General features: G+C 39.6%; 2 protein-coding genes across 2 annotated transcripts; both read right to left on the reverse strand.

Moving 5' to 3' along the window:
* Positions 1-758: 758 nt before the first annotated feature.
* Positions 759-1,688, reverse strand: LOC131508357 (olfactory receptor 2A2-like). The gene has a single exon (XM_058723460.1). The coding sequence runs from the start codon at positions 1,686-1,688 to the stop codon at positions 759-761; it is 930 nt and encodes a 309-aa protein (XP_058579443.1).
* A 13,733-nt stretch (positions 1,689-15,421) lies between these two features.
* LOC131508359 (olfactory receptor 2A14-like) lies at positions 15,422-16,354 on the reverse strand. The gene has a single exon (XM_058723461.1). It carries the CDS (start codon positions 16,352-16,354, stop codon positions 15,422-15,424), a length of 933 nt encoding a protein of 310 aa, XP_058579444.1.
* Positions 16,355-24,501: the final 8,147 nt, after the last annotated feature.

Below are 24,501 nucleotides of genomic sequence, written 5' to 3' on the forward strand. Positions count from 1 at the left end.
AAATTAAAAAAAATTTTTCACTAAAAAAAAAAAAAAGAAATCATTATAACCCAAGAATAAACATAATGTTTGAGCAACACTCAAAACCCTTACCTCTAGAACCATTTACACATTTACTGATGAATTTCCTTTATTGAACCAAATCCGAAGCATTAAATATATTTTAGGATTTTTTTTTTTGCATAGTTTCTCATTGGATAAACTCTTTCCTTAACATTTTCCCCTTTACTCCTAAATTATTCCATCAAGGAATTTAGCATTTCTCTAAACTCTTCCTTCATCAGACTCACAATTGGTGAGGCAGAGTCCTATAACTCCGCAATGTTTTCTGTATTGGAATCTCAGATCTGTGGAAGTTCTTTCTTATGGCATTAATTTTCTGTACTGTGTCCAGCTACCACAAGGTGATAAAAAGTCACATATGTCTAAATACATCAGCCAGAGTCATGCAGTGATGTCGGTTTTACATTTAATTTTTTCTCCATACGTGAATATTCCTGGCTTGAAAAGATAAAGAAATTTAATGTTTTTTCAAAGAAAGACTAAATAGTCTGATAATTTAGATGTCCCAAATACTAACACAGTCTCTCGGTTTCAGAAGATACACTTTTCCATGGAATTTTGCCCTATTTTTAGAGCTAGAAGATGGACAGTTACCACGTTTAATTCAAACTTCCAAGTGGGAACCTATCTGAATTTTTGCTTCAGCAAACCACATAATTTAAAAGGAAACCCCCAAACAATATTCTATCTATATTTCACATGGACCTTTTCTTCAGTGCTCTATACAAAGAAGCCTTTACCTGAGCGTTCCTCAGGCTGTAAATGAGAGGGTTCAGCATTGGGTTAAAAAGACTATGAAAAAGGGATAATATTTTCTCTTGCTCTTCTCGTTGTTTGGAATCTGGGACCATATAAACAACCATGGCTATGCCAAAGAAGAGTCCAACCACACAGAGATGGGACGAACAGGTGGAGAAGGCCTTTCTGCGGCCTTCCCCAGACTGGATTTTAAGGATGGCCCAGAGGATGCACATGTAGGAGATTAGCATTAAACAGAGGGGCCCAACTAAGACAAACATACAGGCAGCAAGGATAACCAATTGGTTGATCCATGTGTCAGCACAGGCCAACTTGAGGACAGATAGGATTTCACAGAAGAGGTGATTCACTTCCCGGGGTCCACAGAAGGGCAACTGTAGAAGGAGAATTGCATGTACCAGAGCCAGAATAAATCCACATGACCAGGAAGTGACAGCCAGGACCAGGCACAGTCTCCAGCTCATGATGACAGTGTACTGGAGGGGGTGGCAGATTGCCACAAACCTATCATAAGACATCGCCACCAAGATCAGGCACTCCGTAGCAGCAAAACCCAAATACAAAAATGTCTGCATTACGCATGGAACAAAGGAGATGGTTCTCTTCTGATTCACTAAGTTTGCCAACATCTTGGGGACATTATTGGATGCATAGGAAATGTCAATGATGGCCAGGTGGGAGAGGAAGAAGTACATGGGGGTGTGTAGTCTCGAGTCCAGACAGATGAGTCCCAAGATCATGCCGTTTGCCAACAGGCTAAATATGTAGAACAGGGAGAAGATCCAGAAGAGGAGCACTTCCATCTCTGCACGGAGCTGGAATCCCACCAAGATGAATTCTGTGACCCATGACTGGTTGCTTCCCATTTCTTAATGACAGTTTGTCAAGGACTGAAGTGTGAGAAAAGGTCAGAGCTGGAGAATGGACAAAAATTGGAGTTACTTAGCTCAGAATGAGCTCAGAGAAATCTTGTATCCTTGTTCCTACTTGACAGGAGAAGCAAATTGGGTACCTTTTTTATTTCAACTTTTTTTTTTAAGGAGGCTCCACACCATCAGGGGGCATGAAATCACAGCCCTGAGATTAAGAGTCTGCTGCTCCACTGACTGAGCCTCCCAGGCACCCCTGATTTGAACTATTAATATGAAAGAAGTTTAAACTCACAGAAAAGGGTCAAGAATTATCCAAAAACTCCCATATTCCTTCACACAGATTCAACAAATTTTAATACCTCTTTTATATATGCCTTATTCTCTTTTTCTCTACGTTTATGTTTTTTTTTTTTTCTGAGAGTAGGATGAATTCAGCACTTTATAAAACACTGAGAATTATCATCTATGCCTTTAGAGGATACCCGGCTTGGGTGAATGTAAGTTACTGGGCTAGTGTATATTGCGCTGGAAAATGCATATGGGTCATTCAAAAATATTAGCGTGGTTACAAACTATGTGCATCACAACCTTCCTTGTGTAATCCTGATGGGATGTTGCCCTGGGGTCATTCTCCTCATTTGAACCATTTTATTGCAGTTTTCACTTGTCACTGCAAAGAGGATGGTGACAGCCTACTTGATCTTCTCTCAGCCCTGTTAAGGAGACTAATTATAAGACAGCTGATAAAAAGGGTCTTTGCTACTCTTGAGAATCAGAGTAGATTCACGTGAGGAGGCTCTTCAGGTACCTATTAACTGTATAGAATTGGTCAATATTAACAGTTAAAAGAGTAATATCTGCACTATGAAGATATGGATAATCCTCAAGATAAAATCCAAATGTCGTGTATTTGAACAGACATTCCCTTTCACCAAATGGTAAATCTTATGGGCCTGTAATATGTCCTGTGCATCTTTACATTTAAAATGACTAGTAAATTCTAGATAAAACAGGCACTCAGGAAATGTTAGATGGATGACTGTCATTTTAGTTAAAAAAATGGGTGTACTGTATATCTTCTACTTGCCAGTTTCTTTTGACAAAGACATGGTTTCCCCTTCATTAGAGAAGTTCACAGTTAGAAGTTAGAGTATGATCACTGGAAAATGAAACAGAGACAAAATCATAGATTCTTTCACCTCCATGAATATGATTGCATGTGGGAGGATTCTATGCATATGTGCGTGAAGTTTGTGACATTGATTTTGCCACAATTAAAGAATATACCTGTAGTATGTAAAGTTGGAGACAACATTAATATTGTAAAATCTACAGAGTTGGATACGATGAGCCATGTCTGAAACACATTTAATCTCTGAACATAAAGGATAAAAATATTGTTGAAGGTAATTGATCACTATTCAGTAGGAACACTTGTTTATGAACTTTTTAGTCTAGTCACTTTTGTGTGTGATTGTGTATATCTTTTTATTCTTATTTTAATTACCATTATTTCCAGTTTGCTCTTAAAAACTGAACAACATAAAGACAAAATTGAAAGTAGGCTAAAACTCTTTAGCAGTTAGAGTACTGGAATAGAGAAGAAAATGTCCCAATAATGATGCTTGAAATTTCACCTCCCTGATGGAGTAAATGAAACAATAGCAACTCAAGAAAAGCTTTGCATGGTTGTATGAGCAGTGCTCTCTAGGCAGTCCTGTACACCAGTATTTTTTTCTTTATTTTAAAGAGAGAGAGAGAGAGTACAAGTAGGGGATGGGAAAGAGGGAGAGAGGGAGGGGGGGGGAGAGAGAGAGAGAGAGAGAGAGAGAGAGAATATTAAGCAGCTGCATGCTCATCATGGAATCCAACACAGAGCTTGATTCCAGGGCCCTTGGATCACGACCTGAGCCAAAATCAAGAGTAGGGGACTCAACCAACTGAGCCACACCTAGGTTCCCCTCAGAATGTGTTGTGATCAAGGGAACTATATTCTATTTCTTCAATCCTCTCCAGGAATGCTGGCACTCATTCTTCCCTCTTTTGTGATAAGAAAGACATGAACATACAATACAATGATTTTTAAGTCTTATAATTGTCACAACAGGGTGATAACCTGGGATAGTTCAAAAAGAAATAATGATACGGCAAACTTACATCTTACAGTGTTTGAGCAAAGACTTACTGTTACTAGAATTTTCTTTTCCATTGAGACAGGTTTCTCTGGACATCAATAGCTTCATTTAGGGTAGGTAATATACAAAGTCCTTTCATTAATTTGGCCATTGCAGAGCTTTATTCAGAGACAATACTTCAATATAAGTCTTCTCATTCTCTGAGTCCCCTCATGCGGAGACAGTCATGCTAGCTCTGCCTACCAGCACTGAGTTACAGTTCCATTGGTAGGAAATGGTAAGAGATGGTGGGGAAGTTCAAGGATGCCCTGACCACTACTCAGTAGGCAGAGGTCCCTAATGTCGGGGAAGGAAACATCCAGGTGCTGATTGCATCTACCTACAGTGCACAATGGGAGTCAGGAGGCAGGATCACCCAGGAATGTCATTCTTGTCCACATAGCCTGTCCTTTATCAACTACCCATACTGAAAATCACCTCCCAGCATAAATTCATCCCTTCTGCATAAGAACATGTTAGCACTGGGTTTTCTCACAAGAATCTACTTTGATCTAGAATAAATTTCACAGAGGTGAGAAATGTACCTCTAACATGGGTGCAGTGTCCTGTTCCCTTAGTAGTTTTCAGAGGATTAAATCCCAGGTACAGAAGGAGTCACTCACTAGACTTGCTGAAGTCTCTTCGAAGAACCCCAAGAGCATAGGTTTTATTTTAGAATCAGATGAACATAAAACATTCTTGCATTTCTACTGAGGATTCAAATTCCCAGAAGGATCATAAGAAAAAAGGTGGGGAGGGAAATCCTCTGGGGTAGAGTTAAGATTGCATGTGATTGACCTCGAAGGAAAATTCTGGGGTACAAACAGGGCAGATGTGGACATCACACTGTTTCTACACAAACTTTCAAATGTCTCAAGGATTATAAATGTGAGACAAATATCACAATTACAGTACCCAAACTCTAAAAATTTATTACAGTTTTATGAAGTCATGCTTCACAATCCCTATCGAAGAATCTGAGAGAATGGAACTTCTAGATACTTGAGAAGTAGATTCCCAGGGAGCCTGTACCACTCTGAGAGAGAATAGATCCCCCAAGCCAAGATGAATCTCTATCTGCAGTAAGGGTTGATAAATCCAAATGAGGAAGGCTTCTAATATACATAAGCAACAAGTATTGAGCCTGTCTCTTGTTTCAGAAAATGTGCCAAATGCTCTATATTGATTACATGGTGTAATCTGATCAGCATTACCATTTTATAGGTGTGGAGACTGAAGTTTGAATATACTAAATTATTTATTCTCTAAGTGTGGTCCAGGGACTAGAAGGGGGAAATCTCGGAGAACCTCAAAGGGTCCATATGATCAAAACTGTTATAATTATATTTAGACTTTTTTACTTTTTCAACCTCCCTCTCTCAAGAGTGTGCCATGGACTATTCCAGAGGCAGCATGGCATGTGATACTGCATGAGACAGAGTGCAGAAGGAATATAAGATTCGCCTGTCCTTGCTTAAGCCAACATTTAAAATTTTTTCAAAAATGTAAAACATAGCTACTCCTTTTACTGATTATTTTTGCTTTATAAAATATTTATATAAAAATACATTATATTAATATGTAATGGAAATATTTCTAAATGAATCAAACTATTTAATGAATTCTCAGTTTTGATTTCCAATATGATATATATCAAGAAATTTCAGGCCCTGTGTTGACAGCTCAGAGCCTGGAGCCTGCTTCAGAATGTGTGTCTCCCTCTCTCTCTGCCTCCCCCCACCTCACCACTCACACTCTCTCTTTCTCTCCAAAATAAAAATAAACATTAAAAAAATTTTTAAAAATATTAAAATAACAACAAAAAAGAAATACAACCATATGGAGGAGAGTCAGCACGGTGGAGAAGTAGGGGGACCTGATGTTCCCTCAAATACAGCAGTACTGAGGCTAGAAGACTTGGAATTCCAGGAATTAGGGCTATAGAGTGACAGAAACCTCTGTCACACAATCGTATGATTGAAAACTGAGAGAGATACAACAGGTGGTGTTTATCCACAGAAGAGAGAGACAAAAGGAAGAGAAAGAGGTGTGGAAGTGTAGGATTGTATTTGGACAATAGGAAAACCACAGACCAGGGAATGGAAAAAAACAGAGAAAGAACCAGTTTCTAACTCCATCCAAGGTTGCGGGGCTTTCTCTGGACTGGGGCTGACCGCTGTGTGCACACACCTGGGGAGGAGGGGAGTCAGCCCTGGGCTCAGTCACCAGCTGAGGTGCAGTTGGAGAGAGCAGTCCCCTTCCTTGACTGCTGTGGGAAGAAGGCACATAACTGCTCGAAGGACAAAAGACCCTGCAGGTGCACACCAGGTAGAGGCCCTTTGTCAACTGGCTGCCAGAGTGGCAGTATCCCAGAACTGAGTGCAAGGAGTGGGATCCTTTAAGATATCAGGGTTTGGATCCCAGCAGATCACCTGAAAGGCACGGGAAACTGTGGAGCAGGACAAACTGGCCCACTCTACCCACGCAGCATTGTGAGGATGGCCTGAACAGAATGGTTTGGTTCACCCGGTCCAGGGAGGAGAGACTGGGGTGTCACTCTTTTTCTCCCCATCACCAACAAGGTGGGCCTTCAGGGAAAGGGCCCACAGTGGAGGTGGGACCCGCCTACAACAAATCACCCCTCTGTGCCTAGTAACTGTGTATCTAACAGAGCAAGACTGACACTGACAGAACCAGACAGTCCCTCCTCCAGACCACAGCAGCTACTGGTTCCAAGGCACCATCAGATATGGGTCCAGCGGTTTTGCATTTTCTGATTTGACTCTCAGTCAATTCTTATTTTATATATATATGTATTTTTTTTCTTTTTTCTACTTCCTTTTCTTCCTTTTATTTCTTCCCTTCTCTATTCTGGTTATTCTGGTTGTTGGTTTGTGTAAGTAGACATTTTTAATCTATTCTTTTTATACCTCTTCTGTATCTCCTTATTCTTTATTCCCCACCCCCTTCTCTCTCTGAATTAAGCCATATAGTTTCTCTGATTCTCTTCCTGGTCAATTTTTTTCTTTTCTTTTCCCCCATCCCTGTCATTTCTCTCTTTGTATGGGTTAAGGATTCTTTCTCCACCACCCCCTTTTTAGAATTTTTTCCAGGGCTACTTCAGTGAACAAATCACAGCACACCTGGTGGAAGGTCCGAACCACCACTATGAGTAGGGAGATAGAGCAACGAGAATCACAACAGAAGAGAGCATGCAACACACTCCAAAAACACCTCCTGAAGGGCCAGGCCCTGGACAGTGTATGACCCCTTTTTAATATAGTAGTGCTCACAGGTGCAGGACACATAACAAGCTATTAAAACACATAAAGGACAGAAAACTAGCCTAAATGATGAAATGGAAGAATTCTCCTCGAAAGAAATTCTAGGAAGAAATGACAGCTAGAGAATTGCTCAAAACAGATATAAGCAATATATCTGATCAAGAGTTTAGAATAATAGTCATATGACTAATAGCGAGGCTTGAAAAAAGCATAAAAGACAGCAGAGAATCTATTGCTGCAGAGATCAAGGACCTAAGAAATACGATGAATTAAGAAATGTTGTAAATGAGGTGCAAAATAAACTAGATGCAGTGACAGCAAGGGTGGAAGAAGCAGAGGGGAGAATAAGTGAAACAGAAGATAAAATTATGGGAAATGATGAAGCCAAGAAAAAAAGAGATAAGAAAATACTAGACCAATGATGGGTGAATTACAGAACTAAGTGACTCAATGAAACGTGATAATATCTGTATCATAGGAGTTCCAGAAGAAGAAGGGGAGTGGGCAGAAGGTTTACTTGAATAAATTATAGCTGAGAAGTTACCTAATCTGGGAAAGGAAGCAGACATCCCAATCCAGGAGGCACAGAGAACTCTCTTCCGACTTAACAAGAATAGGTCTTCACCATGGCATATCATAGTGCAACTGGCAAAATACAAAGATAAAGAGAGAATTCTGAAAGCAGCTAGGGACAAATTGGCCTTAACCTTCAAGGGTAGACATATAAGGGTAGTATCAGACCTGTCCACTGAAACTTGGCAGGCCAGAAGTGAGTGGCAGGAAATACTCACTGTGCTGAATAGGAAAAATATGCAGCCAAGAATCCTTTATCCAGCAAGGCTGTCATTTAGAATAGAAGGAGAGATAAAGGTTTCCCAAACAAAAACTGAAGGAGTTCATGACCACTAAACCAGTCCAGTCTGTGAGTGGAATGCTGCAAAGACTACAAAGGACCAGAGACATCACTACAAGAATGAAATGTACAAATTTCTATGGATTTCTATGACACGAAGTCCATATCTTTCAACAGTAACTCTGAATGTAAATGGACTAACTGCCCCCAATCAAAAGACATAGGGTATCAGAACTGATTTAAAAAAGAAAAAAAAATAAGATCAATCTATATGCTGTTTACAAGAGACTTAATTTAGACCCGAAGATACATTCAGATTGAAAGTGAGGGGATGGAGAACCACATATCATGCTACTGGAAGTCAAAAGAAAGCTGGAGTAGCCATACTTCTATCAGACAAATGAGATTTTAAACTGAAGGCTGTAAGAAGAGATGAAGAAGGGCATTATATCATAATTACAAGATCCATCCGTCAAGAAGAGCTAACAATTGTAAATGTTTATGCCCCCAACTTGAAAGTCCCCAAATATGTAAATCAATTAATCACAAACATAAGCAATCTTATTGATAAGAATATGGTAATTTCAGGGGGCTTTAATACTTCACTTACAACAATGGAAAGTTCATTTAAGCAGAAAATCAATAAAGAAACAATGGCCTTGAATGATACACTGGACCAGATGGATTTGACAGATATATTCAGAACTTTCCATCCAAAAGCAGGAGAATACACATTCTTCTTGAGTGCACATGGAAAATTCTCCAAGACAGATCACATACTGGGGCACAAAACAGCTCTCAATAAATATAAAAGAATTGAGATCATACCATGTGTATTTTCAAATCACAACACTATGAAACTTGAAATCAATCACAAGAAAAAAATTGGAAATCGTCCAAATGCATGGAGGCTAAATAACATCCTACTAAAGAATGAATGGGTCAACCAGGCAATTAAAGAATAAATTAAAAAATATATGGAAGCAAATGAAAATAAAAACATGACAGTCCAAACCCTTTGGGATGTAACAAAGGCAGTCCTAAGAGGAAAAAATTGCAATCCAGGCCTATCTCAAGAAACAGGAAAAATCACAAATACAAAACCTAACTTCACACCTAAAGGAACTAGAAGAATAGCAAAGAAACCCCAAAGCCAACAGAAGAGAAATAATAAAGATTAGAGCAGAAATAAACAATATAGAATCCAAATAAATAAATAAATAAATAACAGTAGAACAGATCAATGAATCAAAGAGATGGTATTTTGAAAAAATAAACAAGTGTTCTCAAAAAAGAAAAGAGAGAAAACCCAAATAGATAAAATCACAAATAAAAGAGGAGAGATGCCAATGAACATCACAGAAATACAATTATTAGAGAATACTATGAAAAATTATATGCCAACAAACTAGACAACCTGGAAGAAATGGAAAAATTCCTAGATACTCACACATTACCAAAACTCAAATGGGAATAGAAAATTTGAACACATAACCAGCAAAGAAATGGAATCAGTTATCAAAAATCTGCCAACAAATAAGAGTTCTTTGGCCAGATGGCTTCCCAGGGGAATTCTACCAGACATTTTTTTTAAAAAAATTTTTTAACGTTTATTCATTTTTGAGAGACAGAGAGAGACAGAGCATGAGCAGGGAAGGGGCAGAGAGAGGGAGACTCAGAATCCAAAACAGGCTCCAGGCTCGGAGCTGTCAGCGCAGAGCCTGACGCGGGGCTCGAACTCACGAACCGTGAGATCCTGACCTGATCCGAAGTCGGACGCACAACTGACTGAGCCACCCAGGCGCCCCGTCTACCAGACATTTAAAGCAGAGGTAATACCTATCCTTTTCAAGTTGTTCCAAAATATAAAAACAGAAGGAAACCTTCCAGACTCATTCTATGAAGCCAGCATTACCTTGATTCCCAAACCAGACAGAGACCCCACTAAAAAGGAGGATTACAGGCCAATATTCCTGATGAATATGGATGCAAAACTTCTCAACAAGTTACTGGCAAATCAAATTCAACAATATATTAAAATAATTATTCACTATGATCAAATGGGATTCATTCCTGGGCTACAGGGCTGGTTCAATATTTGCAAGTCAATAAATATGATACATCACATTAATAGAAGAAAGGATAAGAACCATATGATCTTGTCAATTGATGCAGAAAAAGCATTTGACAAAATTCAGCATCCTTTCTTAATAAAAACCCTCAAGAAAGTCGGGATAGAAGGGACATACCTTAACATCATAAAAGCCATATACGAAAAGCCCACAGCTAATATCATCCTCAATTGTGAAAAACTGAGAACTTTCCTCCTGAGATCAGGAACACAACAGGGATGTCCACTCTCACCACTGTTGTTTAACATAATGCTGGAAGTCCTAGCCTCAGCAATCAGACAATAAAATGAAATAAAAGGCATACAAATTGAGAAAGAAGTCAAACTTTCACTTTTGGCAGATGACATGATGCTTTACATGGAAAGCCCAAAAGACTACACAAAAAGCTGCTAGAACTGATACATGAATTCAGCAAAATCACAGGATACAAAATCAGTATACAGAAATCTGTTGCATTTCTACATACCAATAATGGAGCAACAGAAAGAGAAATCAAGAAATTGATCCCATTCATAATTGCACCAAGAACCATAAAATACCTAGGAATAAACCTGACCAAAGATGTAAAAGATCTGTATGCTGAAAACTATAGAAAACTTATGAAGGAAATCGAAGAAGACACAAAGAAAAACATTCCATGCTCATGGATTGGAAGAAGAAATATTGTTAAAATGTCAATATTACTCAAAGCAATCTACACATGCAGGGTGATCCCAATCAAAATTGCACAGGCATTCTTCTCAGAGCTAGAATAAACAATCCTAAAATTTGTACGGAACCACAAAAGACCCCAAATAGCAAAAGTAATGTTGGAAAAGAAAACCAAAGCGGGAGGCATCACAGTCCCGGACTTTAGCCTCTACTACAAAGCTGTCATCATCAAGACAGTATGGTATTGGCACAAAAATAGACACATAGACCAATGGAATAGGATATAGAACCCAGAACTGGACCCACAAAGGTATGGCCAACTAATCTTTGACAAAGCAAGAAAGAGTATCTAATGGAAAAAAGACAGTCTCTTTAGCAAATGGTGCTGGGAGAACTGGACAGCAACATGGAGAAGAATGAAACTGGACCACTTTCTTACACCATACACAAAAATAAACTCGAAATGGATGACAGACCTAAATGTGAGACAGGAAACTATCAAAACCCTAGAGGAGAAAACAGGAAACAACCTCTTTGACCTCAGCCACAGCAACTGTTTGCTCGACATGTCTCTAAAGGCAAGGGAAATAAAAGCAAAAATGAACTATTGGGACCTCATCAAGGTAAAAAGCTTGTGCACTGCAAAGGAAACAATCAGTAAAACTAAAAGGCAACCGATGGAATGGGAAAAGATATTTGCAAGTGACATGTCAGATAAAGGGTTAGTATCCAAAATCTATAAAGAATTCACCAAACTCAACACCCCAAAAACCAAATAATCCAGTGAAGAATTGGGCAAAAGCCATGAGTAGACACTTTTCCAAAGACATCCCCAGATGGCTGATAGACACATGAAAAGATGCTCAACATCACTCATCATCAGGAAAAAACAAATCAAAACCATAATGAGATACAACCTCACACCAGTCAGAGTGGCTTAAATTCATAACTCAGGAGAAAACAGATGTTGGAGAGGTTGTGGAGAAACAGGAACCCTCCTATACTGTTGGTGGGAATGCAAACTGGTGCAGCCACTCTGGAAAACAGTGTGGAGGTTCCTCAAAAAATTAAAGACTGAATTGCCCTATGACCCAGCAATAGCACTACTAGGAATTTATCCAAAGGATACAGGAGTGCTGATTCATAGGAGCACATTTACCCCAATGTTTATAGCAGCACTTTCAACAATAGCCAAATTATGGAAAGAGACCAAAGGTCCAACAACTGATGAATAAATAAAGAATATGTGGTTTATATATACAATGGAATACTATTTGGCAGTAAGAAAGAATGAAATCCTGTCATTATGCAACAACATGGATGGAACTGGAGAGTATTATGCTAAGTGAAAGAAGTCAGTCAGAGAGAGACAGATACCATATGTTTTCAGTCATATGTGGAATTTGAGAATCTTAACAGAAGACCATGGGGGAAGGGAAGGGGAAAAAATAGTTTCAAACAGAGAGAAGGCAAACCATAAAAGACTCTTAAATACAAAGAACTAAGGGTTGATGGGTAGCGGGCAGGGGATGGGGAAAATGGATGATGAGCATTGAGGAGGGCACTTGTTGGGATGAGCACTGGGTGTTGTATGTAAGCCATGAATCATGGGAATCTATCCCTGAAGTCAAGAGCACACTGTGTACTCTGTTGTTAGCTAACTTGACAATAAATTATGTTTAAATTAAAAAGATACAACCACATAAAAATGTCTTTCAGTCCTTGGTAATTTTTAAGAGTTCAAAGAGGTCTGGAAACCATATATTAGAGTACCACTAAACTAATTGGTAGATTGCCAATCTAGAAAGGGTCAGAGCTGGAAACAAATGAATCTTATCTGATACCAATAGTTTTATAGTTTTCTCTTGTTGTTGCCACAAATGAACACAAACGTAGCAGCTTAAAACAGCACACATATGGTATATATATATATATATATATATATATATATATATATATATACACACACAATGGAATATCACTCAGCCATTAAAAAAGAATAAAATATTTTCATTTGTACCAACATGGATGGTTGTAGAAGTATAATGCTAAGTGAAATAAATCAGGCAGAGAAAGATAAATACCACCATTTGGTTTCACTCATATGTGAAATTTAAGAAACAAAACAAACGGAGAAAGGAAAAGAGACACACACAAAAAAACAGATTCTGAACTATAGAGAACAAACTGGCAGTTACCAGAAGGGAGGTGGGTGTGGGGATGGGAAAACATGGGAAGGGGATTAAGAGTACTCTTATGATGAGCACTGAACAATGTATAGAATTGCTGAATCACTATGTTGTACACCTGAGGCTAACATAACACTGTATGTTAATTATATTGGAATTAAAAAAAATTAAAAATTATATATACATATATATACACATTCATATACACACACACATGCACTCTCTCACACACACACAATGTAAAAAAACCACCCAGACACATTAACAACAACAACAAAAACCCTAAGCTACAAGTGTTATCTCTCAGTTTCTCTGGGTCAGAAGTTCTGGTGTCGGATTCTCCGTTTCTGTCTCACAGGCTAAATTCAAAGATGTGGCTGGGTCTGCAGTCCTCCTGCAGTCCTCATTGAGGGCGCCCTCCATCCTCACACTTGAGATCTCCTGACCTCCTCCTCTGCTGTTAGATGGGAAAACACCCTGCTTTTGGAAAGCTCACCAGACCTGATTAGGCCCACCAACATAACCTCCAGAGTTTAAGATCAGTTGGTTTTGCAAAACATCTTCACAGCAGAGCCCAGATTAGCCCTTGATTAAAAAAGAGGGGCAGGTTCCTCAGGGGGCCATCTTGAGGATCCCACCACCCACAGTCTCTTCTCTTAATCACAGAGCAGTGCCTTCATTTTCTAGATCCTGTACCTTTCCTCAGACAGGTGCTATCCTGTGACTCTCTTTATCATCTGCCACATGCACCTCCAGGACTCCCTCCCCAGATAATCAAAGTAATTCTGACACTTAACTCACAGGGACACAATTTCCATTTCTGTGTCTCATGCTAAGTAACAAGACCAGCATATTTTAAAGTTCCTTTTAATTCCTAATTTATACAAGTTTAAGAGAACCCTTTTTTTGCACAGTGCACACACCTGGCCCTCGGCCTGGTGCTCTTACAGCACAATGACCATATTTTTCTCAGCATCTACATTTAGAAGAGCACTTAGATAACAGGTACAGCAATGTTTTACTTAAAATAATAGAAGAAGCAATAACATGAATATGGCCCATATTTGGAGGAGCCAGTGGAGACGAGGCACAGACTCAAAGAAACATCTATAGCCTATAAAGCCATGACATACATTTTCACATTTTTGATACTAATTTGATGACTTGTTCTCCTTGGAGCTATGTTGTTCATACCTTGTAATAACCTTGTGCAGAGCTATTTAGCATAGAAATGAGCTGTGGGTTAGTTAAATCAAGTTCTGCCTAAGACCAGCCATTTTCCATTGATATGACAACTTGTGAAAGATTTAACTGGATCTCCCAATACATTTGGTCATCAATATCAGCATTGTCATATCACTTACTTACATAATGTAGCTGAATTTTAGCAATAATGTCAATGTTACCTCACAGCAGAGCATAGTCATGGTACAATTCAGTTTCATTACAGAACATATCAGAGATATGTAAGAATTATAGTCGTATTTGCTATGACATTCCAACAGGTTTGGCCCTTGTCCATTTACCAGATTATCATGACAGGTGTCATTATAATTAGCCAAGATTCACTGATTTCTCAGTTCCAGTCAATTGAAGACAAAACCAGTTACCCTATCTCAGTTTAAAGTCTTGTACTGAAACTAGTTTTTATTGTGTATCATTATATATTGATGAGGACACTCCGTTATTCCAAACAGTTCCTTTTCCTCCCAGCTGATGAACTTGACACATCTTAGAAGTTCGTGAGCTGTGTCGTGCTGTACAGAGGCTGTCAAAAGGGCCTGCAGTCTCCACCACCACCCTGCCTGCATGGTGATGCCCTTTCTTTACATGGCAAAGATTTGCCTTTTATAGGAACCTACAAAAGGGTTCTTATACACCCTTTATTGTTCTTATACACCTTTTATTGGTTGTTTTCTGTGGAAATGTCCATAAAGGCAGTGATGTAAACCTTCTCTTGCTCCTGTCTTCTGCCTTCTGACCACCCTGGTGTCTTTCCTACATGTCCCTGGGATCCTGCCTCCTTTTCCAGAACCTGTGAGGACAACAAACTTTGTGCTTTCCTAGTATATCTCTGTGTCTCCTCATGTGATCGTACTTGACTCACCATTGCATTTAAAATGTACAAAACACTTGGTATGTGGCTTGCTTTCTTCACAGGAATATTGAAAATCAGAATGATTCTGAAAAGGTCTAATATTTATCAATTTTGCAAACGTTATGTCTTGTGCTTTTTGCATCATCTCTAATAATCTTTGCCTACCAATGGTCATGAAGACATTCATCTATTTTATTTTCTAAAGTCTACATGGCTTCAGGTTGTATATTTAAGTCTAAAAGATTCTATGTTAATGTGGTATTTATTATAGCACATGGTGAAAATGCCACCTGCCAGATTTCATTGGGAGCAAAATGCCTTTCCCCATGTTGGTTTTTGGTATCCTTCATACGTGCCTCTGTTTGTACAGCATTCTCCTCAGGGCACCCTTGACCTCTGTGTTCCTCAGGCTGTAGATCAGTGGGTTCAGCATAGGGTTGAAAAGGCTGTAAAACAAGGAGAGGATCTTCTGCTGCTCCTCGGGGTGGTGGGATTTGGGGGCCATGTACATGACAATGGCGCTTCCAAAGAAGAGCCCCACCACGCAGAGGTGGGAGGAGCAGGTGGAGAAGGCCTTTCTGCGGCCCTCCCCAGACTGGATCCTCAGGATGGTGAACAGGATGCGCGTGTAGGACACCAGCACCAGGCAGAGGGGCCCTAGTAAGATAAATACACAGGCCGCAAAAATGACCACTTGGTTGAGCCAGGTGTCAGCACAGGCCAGCTTGAGGACAGATAGGATTTCGCAGAAGAAGTGATTGATTTCATGAGGTCCACAGAAGGGCAGCCTCAGGATGAGAATTAAATGGACGAGGGCCAGGAGGAAGCTAAATACCCAGGAAGTGATGGCCAGGACTGTGCACACTCTCCAGCTCATGATGACAGTGTAATGTAGGGGATTGCAGATCGCCACAAGCCTATCGTAGGACATCACGACCAAAATCAGGCACTCTGCGTGAGCAAAAGCTAGATACAAAAAAGTCTGCATAATGCAAGGAACAAAGGATATGGTTCTTCTCTGAGTCAAAAGATTTGCCAGCATCTTGGGTACATTGTTGGAAGCATAGGACATATCAACGATGGCCAGATGGGAGAGGAAGAAGTACATGGGGGTGTGCAGTCTAGAGTCTAAGCAGATAAGCCCTAAGATGACCCCATTCCCCAGAAGAGTGAGGGTATAGAAGAGGCAGAAAAGTCCAAAGAGAAAAAACTCCAGTGCTGGATAAACCTGGAATCCCAGCAACGTGACTTCTGTGACCCATGTCTGGTTGCTTCCCATGCTCCTATGGCAGAGACAGACAAATCCATGTTCACAACCAGAAGATCAGAGTTCCAGGACAATCAAGACACAGAATATTACTAAATGTTACAGAATGAGCATTTTGAAATATATTACTCTGGATGGATTTACGGTCATTTATCTTTAGATATGTTAAAAAACAGTGTGCTCATGTAAACCAGAAAATTCCCCTTGTATCAATGGAATGGCAGGATATATATGTATATAATTTGTTATAGGTAATATTACAACATGATACATCATATACTGCACCTAAGAGCATACACACACACACACACACACACACACACACACATGCAAACATATGTTGTTTTGGAGGATTCAGGTGTTCTGGCTTCCCTTCAAGGGTGCGAGTCTTGATTATTACTAGAGTTAGAAGTGAGACAACCCAGATGGAACATCTGCACTGGAGATATTTTTGTCTCCTAAGTTTGCTTGTCTTCTTGGTCCAAGATATGAAGTGATTAGGGTCCTTTTCTTTATATATGTTGCTTACTTATCCTTTTACCTTCACACATGCTTTTCTACCCATTTATTTCAGATTTGAAATGCCTTCTAAGTAAATTCCCAATTTTATGATATCTTTAAAACTTTGTAAGCCCCTCGTTTTCAGCTAATACTCCCTACAATCATCTTCTGGTACCTCTTTTCCATCTCCAGTGTTTGTGGTTTTATTCTGAGAGGTTTATTTACTACTTTATGACCATTAGATGCTGAAATTTGGGCACAAGTGAAAGAATTCTTTGGCTGCAAGCAATGAACACATGTACATATCCTAAATTCAGGTAAATATGATGATATTTTTGCAGCTTTTTCAAGAATGAAACTCAAAAGGGAAAATGAATTTACATTAACAGTTATCTTGTAATTGTATTTTCTTTGGGTGTTTTCTCCTTTCCCTTCCATAACTTAAGACAGAGACAAATCTCAGAGCTCATTTTCTAGTGTGACAGAATTGTTTGTCATCAGGATGTCTTTGCCGCTTTGGCAATTCCTATGGCCATTAACTCCCCTCAGATCTTCTACACCTGTTACCATGCTGACTGCCCACTGCTGTTTTGATGTGTTCTGGGCAGGTCACAGGGAGTGGGGATAGGTGGAGCATTGGTTGGATATTTCTTTCCAGGGAGCTCCTCCTGGGAGGTGGCTAGGGTTGTCCAGAGGCAGAAATGGTCATGGAACTGCCACGTGGTTATGTTACGCTGAGAAACCATGTGACCTGATGCTGTCCCTTTACACTCTCTTCACATTTTTCCCAGAAACAGCCTGAGACCTATCTTTACTTTCTAATTAGGCAGTAGTTTCAAATCCAACAGAACTTTCAAAATAATTTCATTGCTCTCTCTGTAAAAATTTAGATCCTCAAATTCATATTTTAAAATCAGGATTATATTGTATAGACTTTTTAAACTACCCTCTTCCCTTAATATAATGAACATTTTTCATGTGTTAAAATAATATTTTACAGATATTATTTAAAACTAACATATATAATATTATAATTTATTTAATTTCTTATTGTTGAAAAATTTTTGGTTCTTATTTCTCTTATGTTTATCAGCACTGAGATAAATATTCTTTCAAACTGAAGTTCTGTCTATATTCATGGTTACTTCTTTAGGACATATTCTAAAATTCAAATTGCGGATGTTAGAGACATTTGAAATCTTGTGATACCTATGATCAGCTCACCTGCAGGAAAAACATACTGATTTCTCCCTCTGACTGTGGGAGAATTGTGTTTCTCTCCCACATGGTCAGCAATACTAAGTATTACAAGTTACGAACTTTGAAAATGGAATATGTGAATAGTTTATACAGTTTAAATTTATATTTCAACAATCCATTAACACATACTCCTTGAGTACATCATCTGTTCTGGCCTGTTTCAAGCTCTCGAAGAACAGAGTAGACACAAAAGTAGACACATTCTGAAAGAGATACAGGTAGCGAAGATGTCAGGTGGTGTATTTGTAATCTACTCCTCATGTTTCCATTTAGGGGAGAAATCTCCCTCCCCCAGATGGAAACACTGCTCTCTATATGATTTGCAGAACAGGAAACAGGAAGTGAGGATGCCCTTTCTCTGCTCTCATTTTTGGCCATATACATTTCTACTCCTTCAGGTTAAAGCCTGCAGGAATATGTACTGTCCTGTTTAGAGATGGGAATGGGCTAATGATTGTGATTTTAATTTGGAGAGACATTTTGTTAAAGATATAGACCATGTTTTTCAATAAACATCACTAATAAAATATATATTTTTTAAAATTTTTACCTGATTTCTTGGTTTATTTCTCTATTTCTTCAGACCAGGATTAAGGAAACACCATGGTTGATTACCACCCCTAAAAACCAAGAGCAAAGAAATAAAACATTTGTTGACAGTGGAAAGTATGATGAAGAAAATAAACAGGGTAATATGATTAAAAGTCACTTGGTTTGAAGGGGGGGGTGGTTCTTTAAATGGGATTGTCAGGAAAAAATCTCTCCAATAAAAAAACACATGGGTGGAATGTAAATGATGAAGGGGGGTGCACCCAGTCTAAAGCCAAAGTAGACGTTCCTTGCACAGGGAACCATAAAGACAAAATCCCTGGGCGGGAAGGATTTAGTGAGGTCTGGGAACAGAAAAAATCCAATGTACCAGAACCATGGTGACCAAGAAGATGTAAAATATTCATTGTAATCCTGCTTATATTAAAAAAAAAAAGAAAGAAAAAAGGAACGCTCATAAAGGTTACAAGTTGGAGGCAGAGTAAAATAGCTGGCTACTTTTATAACATAGAATATGATGCAGACATTTAAAAGGTTAATATAGATCTAGGGGTGCTTAGGTGGTTCAGTTTGTTAAGCATCTGACTCTTGATTTTGGCTCAGGTCATGATCTTATGGTTCAGGAGTTCAAGCCCCACAGTGGGTTCTGAACTGACAGTGAGGAACCTGCTTGGGATTCTCTGTTTCCCTCTCTTTCTGCCCCTCCCCAGCTTGTGTGCTCTCTCTTTCTAAAATAAATTTAAAAATTTTTAAAAAGTTTCATGTAGATCTTTGTACAGTGGAATGAAAAGTTTTCCACATAAAGTAAAAAAAATGTGTATATAGTATGATCCAACTTATATTTTGAACATTATATATATATGAAAATTCTGTAAGTTAAACATGAAATTGTTTATATTGATTATTTCCAGACAGTAGGATTGTATAGGGATTCATCTTTTATAGAAATTGTTTATTTGTCTGCTTAATAAACTTCATGCATTAATCAGGGGAAACAAGATATTTTCATTTTGGAAAAATCTATAATGTAACATAAAACAAAATTTGCACATTGTTCCTGCTCATCTTGAGAGTAATCCTCCCCAAATTTTACCAGGAATCTCACATCAGAGCAGATTTTCTGAGAGTTTCAACTGGGAGAAATATATCAGTACATTATAAAAAATAGTAACCTTTGACAGGAATGGGGAAATGGAAAACCTCAAGCTCATTTTTTTTTATGCAGATGTTTTTTTTCCTGAATCATCCTAATAGAGAAAAAGATCAAGATCTTCCTTCAAATAAAAGTAGAAATAGGGGCGCCTGGGTGGCTCAGTCGGTTGAGCGTCCGACTTCCGCTCAGGTCATGATCTCACAGTTTGTGAGTTTGAGCCTCACTTCGGGCTCTGTGCTGACAGCTTGGAGCCTGGAGCCTGCTTCAGATTCTGTGTCTCCCTCTCTCTCTGCCCATCCCCACTCATGCTCTGCTCTGTCTTAAAAATAAATAAAACATTAAAAAATTTTTTTAAAAAATTGAAATAGATCTGAAATCAGGTTGAAAATTATTGCAACACCTGCCAAAATATGAAAAAGAGTACAGGCAGAGCTGTGACTTTGTACAGGCCAGAGAAAGGACCTTTGTCATTCAGAGATGCACACCGTATTGCCCTTTTAGTTTCCTTATTTGCAAAGCAGCTTTTGGGGATTGGAGGTTAAAAACTGAAACACTGAGGACAGCAATAAAACCAGTACCTGTAAGCAGACTCAGAAGTGACAGAGAGTTTAGCAATCATCTAGTCCAGGAATCTTTCCATCAGGATCTTAGAAAAAGTCACTTAGAATCGCCCTGCCTACTGGAGGGGACTTTTTATTCCAAGCCAGTTCATGAAGGCCTCCTCTTCCCCTGGATACTGTTCAAGTGGTACTTTCCTGTTCCCCTCTGTGAGTTCACTTTATTCATATTCTTGTGGTTGAGCAGCGTGCTTACTAGTAGACAATGTGCAGAGTGAGCAGAATTGCAAATTTGAGAGACATTCACCCTCTTTCACAGGAACTTACGTGTCTATGCCTATGTGGATTTGGTGTTTCTCTTAGAAAAAGGTGGTCATCTTAACTTCCTAGGTTTTGGGTGCACACTTCACTGGAGGTCCCAAGAAATAGCAACAAACTACGATTGGTAAAATATCTTACAAAGTCACTCAAATATTACGGATTTTATTTGGGCTGATAGGTCTACTTTTGACTTGTTTTTAAATTCATGCAAAGAGAGCACAGTTAAAGGATGTATATTGAACTTCCAATTAGCAGATATGAAATGGGAAACTGTCCAATTGTTTGGACAATGCATATGTAATGACAGAATGGAATATGGCATTTTGTGGACAGACCAAATATTGTGTTAATGGGTCCCAGTGAATCAAACCAAATAGGGGGGTTCAGAGAGCTCCTAATGCCCAAGTCCTCCAGGAACAGGAACATCTTGTCAACATTTAAGGCTCTTCTTGAATAAGCACATTCTGTCACCAGGGAAAGCAAGGCAAAAGTAATGACAGAAAATTTGATAATGCCTTTGGAAACAAGTCTTATATGCAGGTCTTAGAGCTAATAAAGACACAGGAGGCAGGAAAGACTAAATTTCTTTCCAAAGATTCCCTTTGGATGAGTCATAGGAGATGAAATGTGATACGAGCTTCATATTATCAGGTGGGTAGGAGAAGGAAGGTAGGCTGAGCACAGAGCCTGTGCCCAGGACAGGCTCTCTGGGCCTGACATGGAATCCTGAGAGTGGACCAAAGGAAAAGCACAGTGGGCTCATCTGTGATGGGTCCCTCGTGTTCCTACTGTGCCCAGGCCAGTGACCCTGGACAGCAGACACATGGATGCGTCAGCTATCAGCTATGCCAGTCATTAGCCTCCCTTTCCCAAATGATTAGAATTGTCTGATTAATCCAAGTGCATAATGAAAGCAATCTGGACTTACGGAGTTTTACATGTAATTTGTTTTCTAAGACATCTGAAAGAAACTGGTAGCCTATTTCCAAAATGGCAGGAATGAATAGAGAGGCAAATAGAATTCTTAGCGAAACAGTTTGTTTCATCAACTGTGAACTGCAGACACACCATATGTCATGCAGGATGTGAACTGCACCCTTTTACAGTTTTGTAGGAAGGTGGCGAGGAGACCACTCTACAATGACAGCTAACTACACATACCAGTTGCTGGTCAGCTCATCTGTGAGGACAAGGAAAATAGAATGCAATAGAAGGTGAGAGCATTTTTTCCCTTTTAAATGTTGGCGTGGTTTTGCATTTTGAATTTCACAGCTCAAGTCAGGTTTGGTTTTCCTCTGAGAAAAAGCCTGTGGCAAATAACAAAGAGAAAAATGTCTACAATGATTTCTTTTAGTGCCACCTTAGCTACATATTAAAGATCTTCAGTGCACAGAACAAGGGCAAGTTTCATGGATACATTTCTCTGTTCTTCCACAGCATGAAAATTCACAGGGACTGAAAATAGCAAGATCCTGAGCAAGGATGAAAGCACCATGGTTAACAGTGCTGATCAGAGCATCACCCCAATCTCCATTCTGCAAGGTGAGCTTATGAACTAAAGCCACTTAGTCTATGCCTCACTGCTGCTGTTTGTTTGTTTGTTGAGCACGCTTCACATCCAGAATGGAACCCAATGCCGGGCTTGAACTCAGGACCCAGACAGAGATCAAGACCTGGGCTGAGATCAAGAGTCGCACACTTAACCAAATGAACCACCCCGGTGCCCCTCAACTCATTGTTTTCATCCATAAAAAAGTGACAACAAAGGTCTAAAGGGTGGCGGTGAAGAATAACTACATTAAACTGGCATATTCTACGAGTTACAGAAAGGTTAATTGTGGCTAATAGCATTAATAAGACCACAAATGTCAAGAAAGAGTCCAAATCATCAGCATTAGTGATCCAACAAAATCATGAGATTGTAAACTCACATTTATCTTGCCTCCGTTTGGTTATTTTGGAGTTGAAATAGAAAACGCACCACTTTTGCTTCAGATTCTGTGTCTCCCTCTTGCTCTCTGCCCCTCCCCCCACTCGCACTCTGTCTCTATCAAAAACAAATAAACATTTAAAAAATTAAAAGGAAAAAAAAGGGGCACCTGGGTGATTCGGGTGGTTAAGCGTCTGACCTCAGCTCAGGTCATGATCTCACGGTTTTTGAGTTCGAGCCCCGCATGGGACTCTGTGCTGACAGCTGGGAGCCTGGAGCCTGCTTCAGATTCTGTCTGTCTGTCTCTCTCTCTCTGCCCTTCCCCCACTCACGCTCTGTCTCTCTACCAAAAATAAATAAACATTTAAAAAAAAAAGAAAACACACCACATTACTTTCATTTCTGTTAATGTTTTTACATACTGATTTAAAAAATTAAGTTTCAAACAGATTTTAAAGAAAAGGAAAAATCCTTTAAAGGAAACTCACTCCCGGATTCAGGAAGAAAACACAGGTTTTAAAACTCAAAAATCTCTTGAAAGGAAAGGAGGCTGTACTTTGGGTATTTAACACTGACCCACAGTGAGAGTATGTAATGATCACTCTGAGGGAGAGTCCTGGGGTGTCAAAGATGGGGTTCTGGGGCAATTTTCACACTTACTCAGAAATTACTTAGCATCTTCCAACAGTGACTTCAAGACTTGATCTTACCGAGCAGGAGTGTAACAAACAAACATGGATTCTGGGCTCAACTGCCTGAGTTTCCATTCTGATGTGGCTGCATAGTTTTGCAACCTCTCTGAGCCTCTCCCTTCGTCAGCATCACCAGCTGCGAAATGAGTTGAATGATAACCCTACCTCATGGGTTAACTTACACAAGACATTTAATAAGTGCTTAATGATCTATTGGGGATTTAGAAGCCACCATGCAGAGTAACTTCTGGATCCAATATGGAAATATGTTAAGAATCATAATGTTCCTCTGCTGAAACATAGAACAAAAAGAGAATCAGTACATCAACAGACCTGGGTTTCCCTTGTAAGAGAATGCCATCTGTCTCACGGGGAAGCAATAAGTGGGTCCTGTTTGGGCAGAGGATGTTTCCCAGTGTCTGCAGGGGCAGGCATTTAACAGGCAGGGAAGGAAGATCTGTCTCAGGGCAAGGAACCACTTACCTGTGACTTCAGGATTTTTTTATTTGTAAGGAGAGACACCTGGGCCACGTGACCTCTGAAGTTCTTTGTAGCCCTTTAATCAGACCGTATCCTACATGCTGATTCCTCTTCTCTCACACAGTCAAGACAAAGCTAAGAGCTGCCACATGAGGACGATGAGGGGAGTGTGGACAGATGGTCCTAGAGGGCCAGAAGCAGACAGGGAGCAGTACCTAGAGATCCTCACCAGGACTCTAGTTCTGAAGGTAGGCTTAGGGCCATATGGAAGGCAGCTAGTCACTAATGCCCAGAGCCAGCAATTTCATTCCTACCCCCTTTCCCCATATCCCACCTGTAAACCCCTTTTAGGGGCTAATGAACCACATTTACTTACAGTGGTATAATCTGTGTTCTTTTCTTCAAACATAGCCTTGGGTTTAAAAGAAACTGCACAGGGAAGGACCGAAATTAACTCTCCTGTGCAAAAGGGGTCTCATCGGGAGGTGAAGCCCATAGACACGGTTCTCTTGGCGGAACCTGATGATAGATCTGCTTCCGCAAGCAAGGGCTTTCTTCTGTCGTCATTTGAACCCAGCTCCCTCCCTGCAGACACAGATAATGATTCAAGGGACAGAACCACATAGCATTCCATCCACTCCCATTCTCCTCAGAGAGATTTAAAGTTTGCTACTTTTCTTTCGGCAGGCGAACCACTAAACAGATCTCCCATGTGT

This window comes from Neofelis nebulosa, chromosome 4, assembly GCF_028018385.1.
Source record: "Neofelis nebulosa isolate mNeoNeb1 chromosome 4, mNeoNeb1.pri, whole genome shotgun sequence".
NCBI classification, from domain to species: domain Eukaryota; kingdom Metazoa; phylum Chordata; class Mammalia; order Carnivora; family Felidae; genus Neofelis; species Neofelis nebulosa.

Coding starts and splice junctions, on each gene's coding strand:
- LOC131508359 (XM_058723461.1), bottom strand. CDS start 16,354: ATGGGAAGCAACCAGACATGGGTCACAGAAGTCACGTTGCTGGGATTC.
- LOC131508357 (XM_058723460.1), bottom strand. CDS start 1,688: ATGGGAAGCAACCAGTCATGGGTCACAGAATTCATCTTGGTGGGATTC.